The sequence below is a fragment of the Manis pentadactyla genome, chromosome 2, assembly GCF_030020395.1.
Source record: "Manis pentadactyla isolate mManPen7 chromosome 2, mManPen7.hap1, whole genome shotgun sequence".
Lineage (NCBI taxonomy): Eukaryota > Metazoa > Chordata > Mammalia > Pholidota > Manidae > Manis > Manis pentadactyla.
In genome coordinates this window covers 212,743,989-212,764,744 of record NC_080020.1, presented here as the reverse complement: position 1 = coordinate 212,764,744, position 20,756 = coordinate 212,743,989, and the positions used below count along the sequence as shown (strand labels likewise).

The 20,756-nt window shown below is 44.5% G+C and overlaps 1 protein-coding gene across 1 annotated transcript in view; it reads right to left on the bottom strand.

The window, feature by feature from the left end:
- The window catches only part of ALK (ALK receptor tyrosine kinase), a 676,956-nt gene that overhangs the window by 435,378 nt on the left and 220,822 nt on the right, over positions 1–20,756 (bottom strand). Inside the window, exon 3 of the mRNA XM_036903608.2 lies at positions 9,538–9,702. Coding sequence (XP_036759503.2) covers positions 9,538–9,702 — 165 coding nt within the window. The remainder of the gene's footprint in view (positions 1–9,537; positions 9,703–20,756) is intronic.

The window sequence follows — 20,756 nt, the reverse complement described above, 5'->3', positions numbered from 1 at the left end:
TTAGGGTCAAGATTCTTAAATCAAGACAGAGCAGAAGCCCTTTCTTCAGGCTGCTGTGGCAGGAATGACTCCTGTCAAACTGGGCTGCATGTCACTCGACTATGCCATTTTCTTGTTTACAGAGTGGTCTTGCGCACATTATTTCCATGGATTTTTATAATAAGTCAGGGAAGAGAGCCACAGAAGGAAAACAATCCCCAGATCTCTCTTCAACTTACATTGAACCAGTATTTCTCCATCTTGAATGAGTAAAAATGATCTTTCCACTCTAAGTAGAATTATACTGTAGTTACTCCCATTCAAGAGAATTTTATTTTATTCCTCTTTGCAAGATCCTGCCTTTCTTTCAATTCTCTTCAAGCATAAATTCAGAGTGGTTCATGGCTTTTCTTAAACAGAGCTCGTATTTCTTTAAGATGTGTCTTATCTGACCCATTTGATATATAGAAATCAGCAAGGCTAAGAACTCCAGATAACATTAATAAAAGGTACTTAATAAGAGGAAATAAGAAAGTCAGAAGGATAGGTTCACATACTCTTACCTAATCCTACCCACTCAATTTGCCAGTTGAAAACCTGAGGTCTGAGTTCACCTGTCAGCCAAGGGCAGACCCACCACTCCTCTCAGCACACTGTTCCCCCCATTTATAAAAGGGTGGTGCTGGTTGTGGTGACCTGACTGCACCTTCTCACCCTGCATCACCATGGAGCCTCTATAGCAAGCTTCATGCCATGGTTGCCTTAGGCAGCACCCCTCACACTGCTCATCTACAGTGCACACACAGGTGGTAGTGGGCTTTCCAAGACCCTTCCAAGGACACTGACTTTACCAGACACCAAATGGACATAATTTGGTTGTGTCACGGAGCAGAGTGAGTCCCCCAGCATCACTAGTGTGTGGGCAAATGCCCTGAACTTCTGAACGTACTGTCAGACATTTAATGAGGGTGAGCCTTATGTAGGAACAGGTTTGGGAAACACTGTGTTTTAGGAAGAACATGAGATTCAGTGTTTAAAAACTGGAATTCAAGATCTGCCTTGCCATAGGCCAGCTTTGTAGACTGGAACAACTTACTTTATGTCTCTCTCGGTGGGCCAAGAAATATTTATTAATGTCTACTTTATACTGGGCCTTGGACTAGGCTCTTGGAACATCACAGTGGATTAGAAAGACCCAGGTTTCCTCCTAGTAAACTTGGGATACCATAACGAATGGGAAGGACCCAGTTTCCTCTCTCTGAAACTTACTATGTAGCTTCAGTGTATCAACTGAAATGTCAGGGACAGTAACAATACCCATCTCTGTCTTGTGAGAATCAAATATGATCATGGCTGCTACACTTTGCAGACTGTAGATCTTACCAGTTTAATTTGGGACAGAGCCCAGGCCTGGTCCCTGAGCTACTGGCAGCTCACCATAGGCCCTACACATGACTGCCTCTTCCAACCACCTCACAAAGGAGCTTCAAAGAAACTACCCTGGGCAGCATCGCAGTTTCCTTCCAAGGGTGAGGCAGCCTCCCCTCAGCTCACCCATTTTGAGCCATGAGCCTGTCTATGCCCCTGCCCAGGGTGCCTTCAGGCCTGCCCTTCTTACCCACAGGAGTCAGACACCCAGATGCAGCTGCCTACTTCTAGCTTCAGCACCTGCTACTATGATTTCTATTCCATTTCTGGTCCATGAGATATTTGCTCTGCTCCCAGTGGATGGGGACAGGCTGCAGACTTTCCTCCCAGCAGTAACCCACTGGCAACCTTCCACAGTAACTATAGGGAAGTTGTCTCTAAGCCCCGGTCAGTCCTCTGGGCCCTGCCCTTTCTCGAATGGTGCCTGAAGGGCATACCACTCTTCCCCCAAACCTGGTCAATACCAGGTCTGATAGCTTCTTGTCACTGCTGTAACAAATTACCAGAAACTTAGTAGCTTAAAATAAAACAGATTTACTATCTTTCAGTTCTGGAGGTCAGAAGTCTAAAGTTGGGCTGGTGAGCTGCGTTCCTTCTGGATGAATGATTTTTTTTCCCTTTCTAGCTTCTAGAAGCTGCCTGCATTCACTCTCCTGTGGCTTCTTTCTCCAACTTCCATCAGCAGCAGCTGCGCTGCCGCTTTCCATGGAGCTGGGCCCCCCCGACCTCAGACGTCCCCTTGACTTAGATCTTAATGTTCAGTGCCCAGTATTCAGTAGGAGCTTACCAGTTATTGATTTAATGAAGAGATGTATGAACCAAAAGAATAAATGAAATTGAAATCTGATTCAAAATTGATGCATAATTCAATGATCTTCAAATCTCTCTGACCTCTGACCTCTGCTTCCATCATCACATGTCTGACTCTGGTTCTCCTGCTTTCCTCTTTCACTTACTTGGACCCCTGTGGTTCCAGGGGGCTGACGCAGACCATCCCGGGTGATCTCATCTGGGCTGGTGAGCTGATGTGAGCTGTGGGTGCCCCGCTCCCCAAGGGCAGGCAGGAAAGCAACCTGCTCCCTATCTCACTGCTTGTTTCTCTCATGACAGCCAACAAAGCTGGCTTTTTTGGTGGTTGCTGTGGCAGAAAATAGTTAACATATTTTCCCCCCAAAAGTCTTAATAATTCAACAGAACATAGCTGCAAACAAGAATTTTTGATCCCCATGTATTAAAAAATAATACATTTTATCTTATTATAAAAGTAATACATGTTCATGGACTCAAAACTGGAAAACCTCAAAAGCAAATAGAGAAAACAAAAATCCTTGATAATTCAGTCATCTAGAAATAACCTCTGCCACTATTTCAATGTATTTCCTTTTAGACTTTTTTCCTTATGTATTTACATAATTTTCTCTCTTACAAAACAAGTTATATTACACATATTACTTACCCTGTCTTTAAAAAAATCTAATGACAGGCCCTTGAATATTTTCCCACATTATTAAATATTTTTACATAGCATAAATGAAATGGTGACATAATATTTAGTATATTATTTTTTATTTAACTAATTCCTTATTGTTTGAGCATTTAAATGATTTCTAGTTTTCCACCACTACAAACAACATCACTGAAATAGTTTTTTAGATAAACCAGGAGGAAATATTTGAAATAATATAAATACCTATTGCGTAGGCCTGCCAGGTAGTCTACAGAGAAAGGTATTTTTTGGTTCTTGAGGGTTAGTAGCCCTCAGCCCAGATGTGATTCCTTTCCTCTCTCAACTATGTAAAGTCTGAGAAAAGAGAAAAGAGACTCAGTCATCTTTGAAACCTATGAGTCAGAGAGGCCACTAGAGCGAGACCTGTCCAGAGGCTTTCTCAGGGAAGGGGTGCTCAGCCGGCACAGCCCAGGTGATGGGCCATGAGGGTGCAGGGAGAATCCTGCCCAGGAGGCTTCTTAGAAGTTCTGAGAAGGACAGAGACATCAGTGACCCTGGGGCTGGGTGACATGCTTTAGTGAACCTGGAAGTCTGACATCATTTATAAAGGGCAGATGCCCCTGCACTGGTGTCCAAAGTATGTCCATGATTATTTTTATATAAGAAGAAAGAAAGAAAATGAGCCTTACCAGCAGTATTGTACAGTTAGGACCAAATACATACATAGAATTGGTAAATATATACCCAGTGAGGGTGCATGCTCAGAAATATTGTACTGATAAGACATAAAGTAACAGAGTTTAGAGACCATTGAAAAAGAAGCTTCGTAGCAGATGGAGTGAGCAGTAAAGGAAGGGAGCTTCTGGGGGCTGGCGCCCAAGAACGCTTGGCATAGACTGTTCCAGTTTGGATCATGCTGTTTGAAACAAATAAAAAGAAAGGAACATTGTTTTGTCCTGAAGTGTGTGTGTGTGTATGTGTGATTCTAAGAACACTTTTCTTCTTTTCCAGTTTTCCCATCTCTCCTGACCGCTCTCCCAGCTTCAGCATCCTCCTAAAACCAGGGTCTTTGCTAAAGGCTGCTGATACAAAGCCAGGTGAGCAGTTACGGACTCTTCCATTAACCGGGTCGCCTCACAGGTGACCACTAAGCCCTGGGGCTGTACTGCCTGACTTGGGGCCTGCACTCGCACATTTTGCCTCTGCAGCGGGGTGAGGCAGGAACAAGAGGGTTGCTTTAGGGTAAAGCTTGAGCTCAAGCTCTCCATGACTCTCCAGCCCTGAAGGTCCTCCCAGCTGCCTCTCTCGGACAGTTAGTCCTCATGCCTTCTCCTCCACTTCCTTATCTATGGAACTTGCTCTTCAGCAAGAATTGTAAACTCACTTACATGTAGGTATCAATGATTAAAGAGGCTCATTTATAAGGTCCCAGTCAATCAGTCAATAAGCCTGAGGGCAGAAATGGGTGGCAAATGATAAGTTTTACTGGATGAAGGAGGAAGTGCTGGGCAGGCTTTCATCACTCCAATTGCCTATCAACACCTCAGGGGTTCAAGGGTCAGAGCATGAGACTTAGAACGAACTCCTTCACCCAGCTGCAGCCTCCAGTGACTGGAGGTATAAAGGGGGCTGTATCCTGAGAGAAATTTCCCATCAAGGCTGCATTTGCAGCTCAAAATGTGACCCAGGTTCTAGGTTCCAGCTACCCCACTTGAGAGGTGTTCAAGGATGCTTTTAAGAATACTGAAAAGAATGGAAGGAAGGATGAGAAATGCTGGTATCAATCTGGGCTCCTCTGAACCCACACAACCTAACTCCCTGAAGGGTCTAAGAACCCGCAGTTCACAGCTGCAGGGAGAGACACACAAGACTCGCACGCCAATCGCACAAGCAAAGAAAAATCCATGAGTAGTCGGTTGAATAGTGGTCCTCAAAAGACAGGCCCAAGTCCTAATCTCTGGTACCTGAGAAGGTGACCTTATTTGGACACAGGGTCTTTGCAGATATAATTAAGAATCTTGGGATGAGATCATGCTGCATTTAAGGTGGGCCTTAAGTCCAGTGACATGTGTCCCTATTAGAGACAGATTTGACACACAGGGACACAGAGGACAACGCCATGTGAAGAGGGAGGCAGAGACTGGAGCGATGCACCTACAAGCAAAGGACCACCACAGATAACCATCAACCAGCAGAGGCTAGGAAAGAGGCATGGAATGGATTTTTCTGCAGTGCCTCCAGAAGGTTCCAACCCTGCCAACATCTTGATTTCAGACTGCTGGCTTCCAGCACTGGGAGAAAATGAATTTCTGTCGTTTAAAGCTGCCCAGTTTGTGATACTTTATCACAGCAGCTACAAGGAACTAACACAAGGGCACAACAGGAGCTCAGCAGAAGGCTGATGACCCAACCCCATCATCACAGCGCCCCTGTCCTCCGTGACAGCAGCGTCAGCCGCTCCAGAGCTCCGGGACAGTGCTCCTCAACATTCTGAAAACTAAACCACCTTGATAAACAGAAGACTCCCAGTAACAGAGCTGCGTCCAGGCCCTCCACCAAAAACAAAACAAATTGCAAAGCAGTGCTCCAAAGAGAGCTGAGTTAGGAGGTTGAGCACAGGAAGAATGTCAGCCACTGCCCGCCAAGGCTACTCCCATTCTCCCTGTGAATGCTTGCAAGTGAGGGCGTGGGGAGCGGCTTTTGGAGGAGCCGGCAGTGTGTTTTCTATTTTAAAGCTAGGGTTCATGCTAGAGAGCAAAATCTTGTCTTGTTAAAGGAGAAAAATATGTTCTCTTAACAGCATTCCAAAACACCGGAAGTAGCAGAAATCCAGCATGCCCCTGGCACTTGCTAAAACGTCACAGAGTGTCTCAGCCTGATGATTTCTCAAGATTTTATTAATTTATAATATTATGTTCCATCAAGATCATCACTTTTTATTATCTTGCTGCTCTGAATTGTATTTCCCTTATTATTCTCAGCTACAGGGGCCATAAATTAAAATCATTCAGAATTTATACTCTTACAGTTCATTATCTGTGATTGGTATTATCTCACTGCCTCTTTCTGGCCCTTCAACATCCCCTGACAAAAAATACTGCAATAGATTCTAAATACCATCCAACCAATAAATGGTGGGTTAAAAAAAACCCTCCACTTACTACACTACCCTAAAGGGCACCCAACACTCCTTATCTCCACCATCAGCATTCTTTCTGCCAAAATGACAGAGATAATGAGACTCTTGAGAGTGGGGAGTTAGGATTGGGATGTAGGTCCTTGCTCTGCCACTGTGCAGATTGGACAGGTCATTTTCTCTCTCTTCACCTCTTTCCCTGAAGGTCAAGGGACATTAAGGTACATCAGCCTGTTTCATGAGGAGCAACCCCATTTCAGGGAACAGGTAATGGTGTAATCAGTTGACTCAAAAAGCAATGAGAAGCCCATGAGTAGAAGTTCTGAACACCTCTCAGTGACATCTGCCAAGTGTCCCTACACAGGCTGGGGACTGTTCCCTTATTTCTAAGACTGATCAAGTCTGTGTGAGCATAGATCCTCCATTAGACACAGGAAAAATAAATACAAGCTTCTGACAGTGGTGAGATTCCCCCTAGTTATATCTGGATGTGTCAGTTCACTAAAGAACTTGATAAACTGAACTAATGTATCCACAACGGCCTTTGCCATCATTTTCACATCACTGCCCTTAGTGATGAGACATGCTACCATGTTGGGAACAGCAACGTTTTTCAGAGAGAAGGAAGTTGGCAACACTTGCTAAAAAATGTCTATTCCAATGTGAATAATTCATCTACTGAGAAGAGGTTCCCATTCAGAGCATATCCCGGCCCGTGGGCTGCAGCTTTATAAAAACATGAAGGCATCAGTATATTTCCACACTCAAGGACAGTGAGAAGTAAGTGTTTATTTCTTCCTTCCCTCCTCTCCTTCTTCCTTTTGTTTCTTTCTCACAGCACTCAGTGGAAAATGCAGATACCAGGAATCATAAGATAGAGGACAGAGGAGAAGAGACATGTCAGAGAGTGGTGGTGCACAATCTATTGGCATTGTTTTAAAAATTGCTTAAACACTTAAAAGCACCAACTTTCAAAGTTACAAAGTCTGACTCCACAAAGTGTGGATAGTTGTCGCTTGTCCCTCTCTCCCGATACCACTGAATGTGATCGATTTAATAGTTATCAAATAAAAGAACTCTGCAATGACCAAAACGGCATGTACTGGCAGGACTATCTCTAGAAGGTAAGAACTGGCATCCAGAGATATCCCTAGGGCAGGCGGAGTAGAGTAAGAGGGGAGGGGGCCACATCAACAGTACAACAAAGACAACAACAAGACAGCTATGCCTCAGAGTCACCTGAGAAACTTATAAAAACATACAATAGAATAAAACAGACTTCTGGACACTTAACTTCAATGAGAAACTGTATTTCACCCAGCAGATGGACAAAAATGACATAGTCTGACAATACTTAGTACTGTTGAGGATGTAAGCTCTGGGGAGGAATACTAATATATCCCCATTTTGGAAAATAGATTGGCATTATTTATCCAACTGGAAGCTGTACCGAGTGACCAAGCAATTCCATCCTAGGTCTGTGCTCTAGAGAAACTCTTGGATATGCAAACATACCAAGACGTGTGTACAAAAATGCTTACAGTGGTGTTGTTGGTAATAGCAGAAACCTGGAAACAACCCATATGTCTAACGACAGCAGAAGAGAAGAATTGTGGTGTTTTCATGCAATGGATTCAGAACCAAATGCACCACAGGTACATGCCTCCAAACGGACAAATCACAAAACAATATTATTCCATATCAACTTAATCAGTATGTTGTTTGCAGCTATGAACATAAGGGGTAAGGCCCTAAGAGAAGTAAATGAATGCTTAACACGAAATGTAGGATAGTGGTTACCTCCAAGGGGAGGGAGAGAATTTTGATCTAAGTAGGGGACAGAAGGGGTTGTAAAGGGACCTGACATTCAAATCCTTACACTTGGTGATAAGAGCACATGTGTTGATTTTATCACAACCTTTAATCCATGCATATATGTTATACCTACTTTTTTGCATATGCTACATTTTATGACAGAATGAAAAATATAGACTTATACGTTGCATCTCAGATCTACTGAATCTGAATCTCAGGCTTTGCAGCATAGGCAATACTTTTTATAAGTTCTCCAGAAGATTTGGATGTAGTATTGGATTAAGAGTCACTCATCCTACACCCCCTCACCCCCAGTACACATCAGTATCCAGGTGAAAGCAGCTTAAACTATAAATCAAGGTGAAGCAATTACAAGAGAGTCATAAAAGCGCGAAAGGTCAGCCTCGGAGAGTGTGTAGAAAGGAAAGGTGCCTCACAGATCAGGGCTCGAGGCTGATGGAGAAGCCAGAGGGCATCAGTTATTTTTGTGCCACCTCCAGCCTCCCCCATGAGCTTACTTAAGCCCTGTTCCTGTTGGCTCTCTGTGAGCCTGAGCTAATCACGCCCTCATGCCCAAGAACTGGGCCCAGGGCAGGCTCCTGCCATAGCTTTTGCTACAAAGACAGAAACACAGTGTGGTGGAAAGTGTCCTTGTCTAGGACTTACCGACAGCCAGGCATCTGGACCCGGACCCCCAGGTACATGCTGTGTGATCCTTAGCAAGTCGCTTCCCCTTTCTGAGCCCTAGCTTTTTCACCTGCCCTGGCTCCCTCACACCCTGGAATCCAGTGAGACAGTGTAGGTGGAAGGGCTTTGCAAATTGCAAATTGAAAATGTTCCTCTGGATGTCCAGTAAATCTATTACCATGTCCGTTATTATTTCTTCCTAAAAGCCAGAAACATAGGCTGTCAATTCTGGGTCAGCAGAGTTTTGCAGGTCCAAGAAGTTCGGTGCTCTCACATTTGCCTTAGCAAGACCTGAAGGCCATTTATTTTCTCCCAGTGCTGGACTAGGGCTTAGTGTCCCCACATCTCTTTCTCTAAAAACTCTACAAATATTTAACAAGCACCCACTCTTTTCCAGGGCATACCTTTTCCTGTCCCTGATAATTAAGAAGGGGATGTTCATAAATAGCTCAGACCACCGAAAGCATCTTGCAAAGTTAATATGCAGCCTAAATATTCATTAATGGCTTTGCAACTAACATCTAACCAAATTATACAATACCTTCCCACATTAGGACTGCCAGATTTAGCAAATAAAAATGCAGGACACACTCAATTACACTTGAAAATTTTAGTATAATTGGAATAATTTTTAAGTATGCATATGTCCTATTGCATGAGACATACTAAAACATCATTTGTTGTTTACTTAAAGCTCAAATTTAACTGGATGTCCTGTATTTTATCTGGCAACTCTATTCCAAATGGACAGACCAGCACTTTCTCCTATATCTTATACTGGACAATGTGTGAAAGAGAGTTATGAAATCCCATTCCCTTTACTTGGTAAGAGAGTAAAGGGTTGGACTGAGCTTGAAATTGGACTTGCATCCTCCCCTTCCTTGCACAGCCCAGGAAGACATGGACAGGCGCAGATGTCAAAAGCAGTTTTCAAAGGAAACAGCACAGAGCAGGGATGAGGAAGCCTCAAAACTGCAAACAGAAATAGACATCCCAGCCCCGCCCTGGCCCATCCAGGACATTTTGCAGCGGCCTCCACCCTTACCTCTGGGCGTCTCCCTGGAATGCTCTGCCTCGGGCCCATCCAGCAGGTCCATCTGGGAGGCCTCCTCAGAGGGGACGCGGCGCCAGGACCAGCTCTGGTTCCCGACATCATGCAGGGGAGGGGAATACTCCAGCTCACAGGGGAAGTCAAAGCTGCACTCCAGACCTGCAACGGCAGCCAGTGGTCAGTGGGGCCAGTGTTTCCCAGACGTGACCTTCCAGCCCCATTCCTCCATGCCAGGAAGCTGGCCTTCATCTCATCCACAACCTCCACCCAGTCCAGGTGTGGTGAGTTGTCCATTCCGCAGACAGCTGGGCTCCATATTGGTGAAAAAGGGACTAGGAGAAAAAAGGTGTTCTTTGTATAAGTCAGACTATGGGAGGAGTCTTCAGAGAAGGCAGGTAAAAAAGTGCTAACCGGCTGGACCATGAGAAGCTCTGCATCCTGTGAGCTTACCTGGTGACACAGAGAGGGCCTGAAGTCAAGAGTCTGGCTCTGCCATTTACTAGCTGGGTGACTCCAGACAAGAAAACCAACCTCTCTGGTCTCAAGTTTCCTCATTTGTACATTGGGGATGATAGTATCTATCTCTGGAGTTTGCTGTAAGAACTAGGATGATAAGATACTATCTGTATAAATGAGCCTGCTCCACTGTCAATGTTCAGGAAAAATCCTAGGCAGGTCCTGCCTCAACTAAGAAGAGAAGGCCTAAGGAAACGCCTGGTCTCACAGCTGTGTCTGTCGGCCAGCCCTATCAGTTACCCTTTCACCTCCCCTCCAGAGAAGAGGGCCAAGGCTATGACAGCTGATCCGGGTTTCTTCTCTCATGGGGAGGAAGTGGGGAAGGTCGTTGGGTAAGGAGAGAGAGGGAGAAGGAAGGAGGAGGCCATGCCCTGGGACTTCATATGGCCCTTTTCTGGGCTTCTTTGTGGGGAGTCATCCTTGTATGCAAATCATTCCATGTTTTTAGGATGCCCTGCTTTTAGGATCTACGCATCATCTCTTTTCCCTTCCTTTCCCATTGTGCATTGCCTATAGTGCCTGAAGTATTTTGTACCTGGTTAAGCGCTCAATGCTTGCTGACGGGCCAACAGAATGTGCCAAATGCGAGTCATTCATCCACCCTTTACTTCCATGTTGCCCTCAGCCATGGGGTGTGAAGAAAGGGAGTGTGTGAAATAAAGGATGACCCACTGGACTGGGAATCTGGGGAATCTGGTTGGTGCCCAGGCTCAGCCAGTCTCTTCTCATAGGTGGAACTTGATCCCCTCATCTGAAAAACAAGGGGTTTACACTAGATGATTGTAGGAACAAGTACCCAATGATACCTGGGTTCCAGCCCCGGCTCAGCCACTGATTTGCTGGTTCCCTCGAACAAGTCACTTAACCTCTCTGGGCCTCAAGTTCCTCAAATACAAAATAAGACCTAGACTAGATATTTTCTAAAGCTCCTTCTTGATTTGACTTTTTAAGATTCCAAAGTCCTTGCTCTCAGAAGGGTAATAGCTAATTTAATACAGCAATCTGTGTGTTGGTGCTAATGGATGCTGACTCTCAATTATCATTGTACATTTTAACAGCTGCTTCTGGGGCTCTTGCTACCTTGATCTCCAAGATGTGTCTGGTGCTGGGAATTCAGAACACAGAGGAGGTGGGGCCAGTGCTATGGCAGGCAGCCAGTTGTCACTGGATTGTCCTTTAGTCTCATCCTTAAGCTGCTGGCCCTGCCCTGGAATGGGAGTAAAATAATTCCCACTGACACTAGCCAAACTAAGTTTGGGGGAAAGAAAAAAATCCTTCAATTATACTTCTATTAAGTCTCTTTCTGTTTCTTGGGTCAGTAGAGATTTATGTACCAGCTGCTCTCTTGGAGCTGCTATTCTTCTGGTCCTAAGGTTAATATCACTCACCCTTTCATGATTCAGACAATTCACCTTTATAATGGCAAGCTGAAACAGGCAGAGCTAGCCTCGTTTGCGTTGACATGCCACTTGCTGCCTACGTATTTTATCAACCTCGAAGACTTTCTACCTGCCTCTGGGGGCTGAGCTGCTGCATGAGTTGGTGTCCGTGAATTGTAGGCTGGCTTAATCTTTAAGACTTGCTTGCCAGGCACATGATTTTGATAGCAGAATGCAAGGAGAAAGTTGATTCAACATGTTTTATTTTGTAGCACAAAAGCTATCCTTATAATGAAAGGTATAGCAAAGCCACTAACCCTGGCTTTTTGGGGGAGGGTCAGAAAGATCCATTCCCATTAACAAATGATCAAGTCAAGGGATGGGAGAAAAGCTGCTGGCCACCCTCATCCCACATAGACAGCTATGGGTGCCTTTCCCAAAGCTTTGATTTCTATGGGTCATTCTCTATTGTGATTGTTCTCCTCCAATTAAAGTCATCCTTTTTCTATTTGGAATAGAGGTATGGTGTGCCAGCTCAGGCACTACCTGGAAAATGTGCTCTGTGTGCATATTAGACAAACAGACAACAGAACATATAATCCCAGCTTCAAGCATCATCAGTTCTGAGATTTTTGAACTCTGGAGAGTCTGATAATCAGCTATGTTTGGACCAGACCCTGCCTAGTGAGACAGGCTCAGCAGATACTCCAATTATCAAATGGGTTCATCTTTAAATTCTTGCTTCAAGGCAGCCTACCTTTAGCTGTCAAAGCTGTACTCTTTGGCTTTAAATAGGAATGGAGTTAACATTATTATTGCTCATTTTGGGGAAATGAATTGGGCTTTTCTACAATCTGGTTTGATTTCTCATAAGACATTAAGACAGGTTTCTTTCAGTGCTTTTGAAACATTAATACCTGGGACTTGTCTTCTCTAAAAACACCAGTTCAGTCCCATTTTCCCTTGGGACTTTCTGAGGTTCTAGACTTAGGGTGCTTCTTGAATCCCTCTCTTTAACTCTTCTTTGACTCAGTTCCTGTGAAGTAGGGACTGTATAGTCTATTTTACAAATGAGACTCGGAGGGATTAAGGCTTCAGTCAAGTGTTCAGTCTTAACCAATCTGATCACAGAGGCAGGTTCACACCTGAGGGAAGGGTGGAAAATAGCATTCACTGAGTCCCAGCTGTCTGCCAGAGACTGTGCTAAGTGTTTTTCTTATGTCACTCTATTTAATCTGCAGAAAAACACTAAGACGTGAATGATGTCTTCTCTCTACAGATGCTGAAACGGCGGCTCAGAAAGTTTACTCTACTTGTCCAAAGATCAAGGAACTGTCTTGAGGTAGAACCAGAATCTCACCCAGGGCTGGATAATGATGAAGATCCAGGCACTTCTTATCATCCCTCCACAGCATCAGAATCTCAATGCAGGGTCCACAGATTAAATTAAATAATATATAAGAGACCTATGAAAAATTTTATTTTGGTTATTATTAGACCCAAAGTCTGCAACTTCTTCATATCTCAAAGGTTTCTGCACTACCCTAAGGGGACAGATCTGTATTTCCTTTGTGTCAGGCCCATTTTGCAAAGTGACTGTGACCTTCAGAAGGATCTGGAGATTTCAGACTTACTTTATGTACCTGTTAGGACTCGGAAAAATTTAACATTGAAAAATAGCAATGAGAAAAAGACACACTTCCCAAACACACAGTTAAAATCACTGCTACCCACTTACTATACACTTCCATCACGGATGAAAGATAAAGTAATGGAATCTTCTGGAAACAGCATGCCTGCTGAGAGGAGTACCAAGTAGTGTGAAGGGAAAGGTCTTGCTTGGTAGAGCAGGAAGGATGGTTCCAGGCTTGGTCCTGCAACATAGCAGCCAAGGGACCTCAGCAAGTCTGCTCCCCTCTCTATGTCTGGTTTTCTGCATTTGAAAAATGTAAAAAAATGGAGCATGCATACTTTATGGTGCCATCCATCTCTGAAGATAAGTGACTGTACAGGGCTCATCCTGAGCCAACACAAACAAACCTACAGGCCATCAGTCATTTTCACAGTGCCTCTTTCTAAAGGAGGGCTCGCTGCCATCCCTAGAAGCACACTCCCCATGGAAGGAGGCAGAAGGAGCATCACACTCGGTTTACCTCAAGATTCTTAGAGAACTAAGGGAACTTAGGTTCCTTTTACAGGTGACTGTCCTGGATCAGTATGCCTGTGCATGTGTATGTGTGTTCAGGCACTTTTGTCACTCTGTACCTGTATTCTGAAACCTTCTAGAATATGAGGTACATTTCAAACACTGAATTCATTATAGTTAGCTTCAAGACATTATTCTAGTAAAAAGCACAGCCATTCAGAAGAATGTTATAGTAACTGGTCATAAAAACCTGTGGTGGCCCTGTCCAGAGAGATGCCCAGCTCTCTCTTCTCACACCTACCTTGGCACCAAATCTGGGGGCAGAAACGTAGCCTCTAGGAATGTGTGAGATGTGAGACTACCAAAGCAGTCATGCCCAAGGCCTGTGCCTAGGAAGCCAGTGTTGAATACCTGGGCGCAGATGGTGTTTTCCCAGACTGAACTGCATAAAAGAAATTGCATGAAAGTTCTGGGCACTGTCTGTAACACCACAGAAGGGTAATAGGGGATGTAGTGTACTTTAAACCCTCAGGTCTCCCCTCTGGTGGGCTTAGAAAATTCAGCTGTCTTCCTTTGAATCCAGACTGACTTTATGCTCCAAAAACAATCCCTAGGATCAAGGCCTTTTGGGCTTTCTTGATCCTCACCCTGGAAACCCAGAGACCTCCCACTAATTTCTTCAGTCTCTTTGAATCATTTCAGGTTAGGGGATCAGCAACCTCCTTTACTTTTAAAGATACCCTTTCCAAGGCTGGATGGTTTCCAGGTGACCACAGGGCAGCAGGGGGCTTAAGAGCAGCTGCCCTGGGACATGTCCACAGGAACCCACTGGTTGACGTCTCTCCGTCTTGGCCCACCACGAGGTTTGGAAGCAAATATTGCAGAATGAAAACAGTCACAAAAAAGAGAATGCCATGCACAGCAATCCCATGATACTTCACCTTCTTCATTTTATCTTTTATTACAAGTGTTTCAGAGATCAAGCTTGGGGTTAGACTTATGTTCTTGGCTCCAGCAGCACTGGGTGTGTCTATATAGAAGAGCCCTGAGCTCTGAGAGCCCCAGGGCCTATGTGAAGGTCTTGGGGAAGTATTTGCATAATTGATAACAATTACTGAGGGTTTACTGTGGTCAGACACTACGCCAGGCACCTCACATTATTATCTCATTTAATCCCTATAAAGTAGGCATAATTCTTACCCCCATCTGATAGATGAAGACACTGGGGTTTAGAGAAGGGGATGGAGTTACATCTCAGTTAGACTGGAAGTGACTGTATGGGCTTTCACTGACCTGCTCCCTTTCTGGGACCCCTGAGGCCTTGATGTCAGTATCTCACAAACAGGAAATCGCAATTTGAAAAGGCAGCAGAAATAGCTCCCCTCATTCAGAACCACAGGGTCACCAGTGAGGGTCAAGGCCTGCCATGAGGCAGGACAGGAACCATGGGGAGACAGGCAGGGTCATGCTGGAGGCAGGACGGGAGCTGGAGCTTTGGAGCTGTCCTTGGAGGACCTGATATTACCTGATAAAGTTGGACCTATGATTGAGTCACAGTATTCAATTCCAAGATCCAAGTCTTTACCCATGATGTGTGACTCAGGTAGCTAAGACTACAGGTCCAGTAAGACCTGGGGCTCCAGGTTCCCATCTAGGTTTCTGACATCTTCCAGGATTATCTGCTGTGTTTCTTGGGTAGAGGTTCCAGTTGAGGGAACTGAAGGTTGGGTGGACAAGGTTTCTATGGCCATAAGGGGCCCATGAGAAAGTTTATAGAACTGGATACCCAGACATGGGATCTATATTTGAAAACAGAACTATGAGGTTTCCTGCTAATCTAAAATACGGCAACACGATTGTGATTTTTGTCTTGGGGTTATTTTCCTATCTCTTCTTATCCTAACCCCATGTTTAACTTCCAGGATGCAGATGGCCTTCGCACTTGGCCTGACACTACTCACATGCTGAATGATGGTCTCTGTGTTCTCACCCAGCCCTGTAACCTCTTCCTATGGGTCTATGCCCATACGTCTTTTAAGTGACCTCAACATCACCATGATTGTTTCTCAGGGAGAGAGCACTAGACCTGAGATTTGACTCCAATTCTGCCACCTGTCAGCTATGTGTGGGGCACTCTCTCCCTCTCTTTGAGCCTCAGTCATCTCAAGGATAAGACTACCCCCCCCCCAGAGCTGCTGGGAGGATTCAATGAGATGATGCATGTGCTTGGCACGGGTCAATCCCCAGCGCACACGAGCTGATTCAGAATTTGCAGAGTTATGCCCTTTTTGAACACAGCTTCCTGTTTACCATAAGAAACATTATTTGTTGTGGGGCATTTCAGCTGATAGCAGATGACTATATCCTTAATATTTTGTCACACCATGGGAAGGTTAGAGTGTCTGCCTTTAGGTGATATTTACGGAGTTAGAGTTTGTTAGTGCTCAAAGTGACATTTGAGGTCAATCACTTCTCTCATTGGACAGGTGACAAATCAAGACCCAAGCAAGGGAAAAGACTTACCTATGGTCATGTGGCTGGTCAGAGAGTCCTTCACACACATTGTGGAGGGCATTTCTCTGGCAGTTTCCTAAGCCTTTCCTAAGGCCATCCTCTCCAGGCAGCACCAGGCCTGGGTCAGACTAAATCACCAGCTGTACCTCCTCAGGCTTGGCTTACTAGCACATCTGAGCTGAGGCTGGATTGCTTCATGGATGACATAAACAAATGCCAATGTATTCTTGACAGCATAATTTGTGTATTCAAGAGCCACATGAAGCATTACGTACAGGTAGCAATTCTCTTGCAGATGGCCTATAGAAGTCATATAATGGAGCTTCATATGTGAAGCTACACTTCATTATATAAAGCCCCAGAAACCAATATCAAAACACTGTCAGTCATTCAGGACTGTATCCAGCTCAAGGGAATTCCCTTGGCTGCCACCAAACCTGAGGCAAAGGCAGGGTCTCCTTTTCTCAAGGGATTCTCCAAAACTTTCCAGTCATTGACCTTCAGGGTCATGAGGGACCTTGGGGACCATCTGATATGAAGAAATTGAGACCCAGAGATATGATGGAGCTTGCCAAAGGATGCACAGTGGGTGGGCTGCACAACTGGTACTAAAATCTGTTTCCTAACTCTGTGACTATTATTATTATTATTATTATAAGCTGTGGGGAAAAAAGAAAACCTTAAACAATTAGGAAAATTATTTAAAAATCCAGACTATGTTTTCTGGAATAACTTAGCAAAAAAACACACGGTTAGGTTTCAAATATCTCACAATGATTTGATGGTTCAAATAATCTCCAATAAGGCTTTCTGGCTTCTCTCGCCCTGGACTCTCTTTTGCCAACAAGCTGCTTCTGATGGTTGAGGGAAGCTCCCCACTGGACAGCAGGTCTGTGCACACAGCAGAACAGAGGGAGGCAAAGCAGGGGCCTAGGAGTGAAGGGGAAAGAGAATTCTGGAAACTCCTAGCTCTGCGCTAGTCAGTCTTGTGCTTTTGGGCAATTCATTTAACCATCTGAGCTTTGGTTTCCTCATATATAACCCCAAGAGATTTATCACAATAATGATGCTGACAGAAATAATATCTGCTGTGCAATCAAGTAAGGTGATAAATGTGGAAGTGCTTTCTTAACTATAAGATACTATATATGGATGTTCTTACCACATTGGTCTCCCTGTGCATCAGATTAACCACCAAGAATCTGGAGATGAGGTGAACTCATTTGACCTTGGAGGACCAGAGGGATGCTGACTAGAACAGGTATCTTCCTCTCTTGCTCTGTCTGAAATCAAAACCTCAGGAGGCACCAGGGGGTCTGGGGAATAATGAGGAGCACAGATACTGCACGGGGTCAGGCTGCTCAAGGTGAAAGTTTAGCTCTGTCACTTAGCTGCTCATCTTAGGGCAAATTGTTGAACTCTCTGTTCCTCAGTTTTTTCATCTGTAAAATGGGGATTAAAGCAGAGGCCGCCTCAGGGAATTGTGAGGAGGATTAAATGCAATATGTACATTAAGCACCTAGCGCTGTGACTTGCACACAGTTTATTATTAAATAATGGCAGTCATTGCTGTTGCTTTTCAGGTGGCTTTGGGGGTAAGGTAAGACAAAGAGGGGTTAACAGGGCACATGTCCAGCTCTGAAGGCAAAAGCTTTAACCATGCCACACCTTGCTGCAACTTCTTCCTCAGTCTCTGCTTTCTGACTTGCTGATCAAGCGTCTCTGGATGTGAAGTCACACTAGATCTTCAGGAAGAAAAGCTGGGTTCTAGCCTGGTTCTGTGGTGTGACTTCAAACAAATATCGAACCTCCCTAGACCTACCTCAGTTTCCTCATCTGAAAAATGAATTGGTGGAATAAAATGATTCTCAGGTCTCTTTCATCTCAACCACTCTAAGACCATTCTCCCCTTTTGGGAAGATGGCCCAAACAAGCTCTCTAACTTGGCTCCAGCCAGATGGTCAGCAGAATCCCAGGAGTCCCGACTTCCAGCCCAGAATCAGATGGTAGGGATTTCTACTCCTCCCTTTTGGGTTACCTCCTAATGGGCCACTTAGCCTACCAGTCACCTATGATATTAATCCACCAGCTGCCATCAACATCTGGCCACTCAATTCATAAGGCTAAGTAGCAAATCTAGCCCCTGCCCACCCCCTCCCACAACCAATATTCATTTGTCATGGGGCCCCAGAACTGAAATTATGCACTTCGTTCCCACCAGCTTACTCCCTGGAATGCATCTGGGAACCAATCACCCAATTCAAGACATCTGTTTAGCTCACTTATAATCAAGCTGCAGCAAAGAAGGGACAAGTCTCCTTCAATCAATCAATTACTTAAACAGAATCTCAGGAGGGTGTGTGTGTGCATGCATGTCCACAATGATGGGAGATAGTCACAGAAAGCTAAATTCTTTTATCTGTGGCCATAGCAAGGTTACAGATGGAATCAATGGGACTTCGCTCATCTTCCCAGAACAGAACATTAAAAATAATTAAAATCCCAGGTACTTAAAGTTAACCTGCCCAGCCTTCTCATTCTACAGATAGGAAAACTGAGGCTCAAGAGGGTGAAGGGACTTGGTCAAAGTGGCACAGCCTAGGGAGTGAAGAAGTAAAAGAGCTGAGACTAGAATCCAGATTGGGCTTTCGGTCCAGTTCTCCACCTGAGATTTCCCAGGAGCATTCATGTAGGACATGGGTTCTTGAGCAGAATGAATAAGACTCCAGAGAACATGGGAGAAAACTCTAGTAGTTTGTACACTGCTCAGCATGATATCCATCCAAATGAAATCATCCTCAAAGCCAGAAGGCGGAGGAGAGCTCTGAGCAATATGGCATCCATGATAACTGGAGGAGGCTGTTGGTCATGGAAAGACTTGAACTCAGAAGATGGAAAATGATCCTCCCCACTTACTCTTCTTGTCTCTGATGGTGAGGCATCTGCTAGGTGTTGGAGGTAAATATGGGGTTCATCCCTGATGCCAATCTCAATACACAGGCAGATAAAAGGCTGCTCTAGCAAGGACCATATGCCTTTCATGGACTCAGTCCAGTGAGAGAGATGGACTTGGTCATGTTCGACTCTCATAGAAGGTAGATATGATGAGGCCATGGGGACACAGAATAAGAGAGACTTTCTGCCTTGGAGAACCAGAGACTCGCAGAGGAAGCAATTTTGGGGCTCTGTCTTGAAGGATGAAAGAATTCTGACAGATGGTAACAGTTTAGCTAGGAAGTTTATTAAAAACAGAGGAAGGAATAAGGTTATTACAGGCAGGTGGGGAACTAGTATTGCTTATTTTAATGTAGTTACATGAATTTTGAAGCTGGGCTGCATAGGATTAAATCGCAGTTTGGGTAGTATTATGGTTAAATGTTAGGTACTTTCAAGTTCCAGAGGTCAAAACTAGGGACTTAAGGAGTTTTAAGGAAGAACATTCTAGCAAATAGAACCATGCCACCAAAATGCAGGCTACTGGTCTCTCGTTAGAATGGGTCTCATTCCTCTTCAGAAGGCAGAGTGAAGCATCTGTGCTCCCAGACATGGGAATCTGTCCTCAAAGTCAGTTCTTACAGTTGATGCTGTCAGTTAGGAATCTCAACCATTCCCATTTTTCACATGACAAACAGTATCAAGGAGAGTGGTTTTTATTGGCTGAAGATAACAGACTCACAAGAATCAGAGCTGTAAATGAATTCCATGTCTCATATCCCAACGTGAGTTTCCTCCTCCATCTTTCTGCACTTTGCTTTCAGAGGCCAGAAGACAGCTTGCTTGGGTGTCACAAAGGAGATTTAAACAGACAACAAGGAGGTGAGTGAAAGACCTGTAGCTTCCAAACCTATCAGTCCTTAGATCAAGAATCTTGTTTTTAAGAAGCTGTCCAGTTGATCATGAGGCAGCTAGACTGAGCCCAGCTGTGGGTCCATCCACACCAGGATGTACTGACCCTACACTGACTCAACCCTTAGGATAGCAAAAACCTGCTAGGCTGATAGAACCCCAAGGAATAAAGTGATGAGTGGGTAAAGCAATAGACAGGAGCAACATGTGAGGAAATGCTTTGGAGCCCAAGTACTGAGAAACTATGAACCATGCCTCTGCTGTGGAGGGGTTTGATGCGGGCTCTGCCAAGCAGATGGCCTGGGTTTGAATCTCAGCTTTGCCACTGGCCCTGAGCAGACCACTGACCTCTCTAGGTTTCCTCTGTCATGTGAGATGAGGCTGTTTGACTAGACAGCTGTGCGCCCTGACAGCTCACAGTTTCTATGAATTTCTCACAGACCAAATTATTCTAGTCATCTACTCAAATGGGCTGGTTAAAGTCCTGTTGATCTGAGGTCTCTTATGACATCTGAGGTTTTACATCTGAGGTTACTCTTCATAAAACATTTCATTTTAAGAGGGCTTCCTCTCATTTTTTCCCACTCTTGATCAGTCATTTTCCTGAATATGTTTTGGACACACGTCTTTCTAGGCTGGTTAGGAATGCTCTGTATACAGTCTCTCAGATGTCCCAAAGCTGTCAAAACAAAAATTCCTCAGCTCACTCATGCCTGCTGAATATGCTTTTTTAGATTGAGAAAAGAAAAGATAAGCCTGCCCAGAGTAGTTAATATTACAGCTTTGAATTCTAAACTGAATATGTCCAGCCA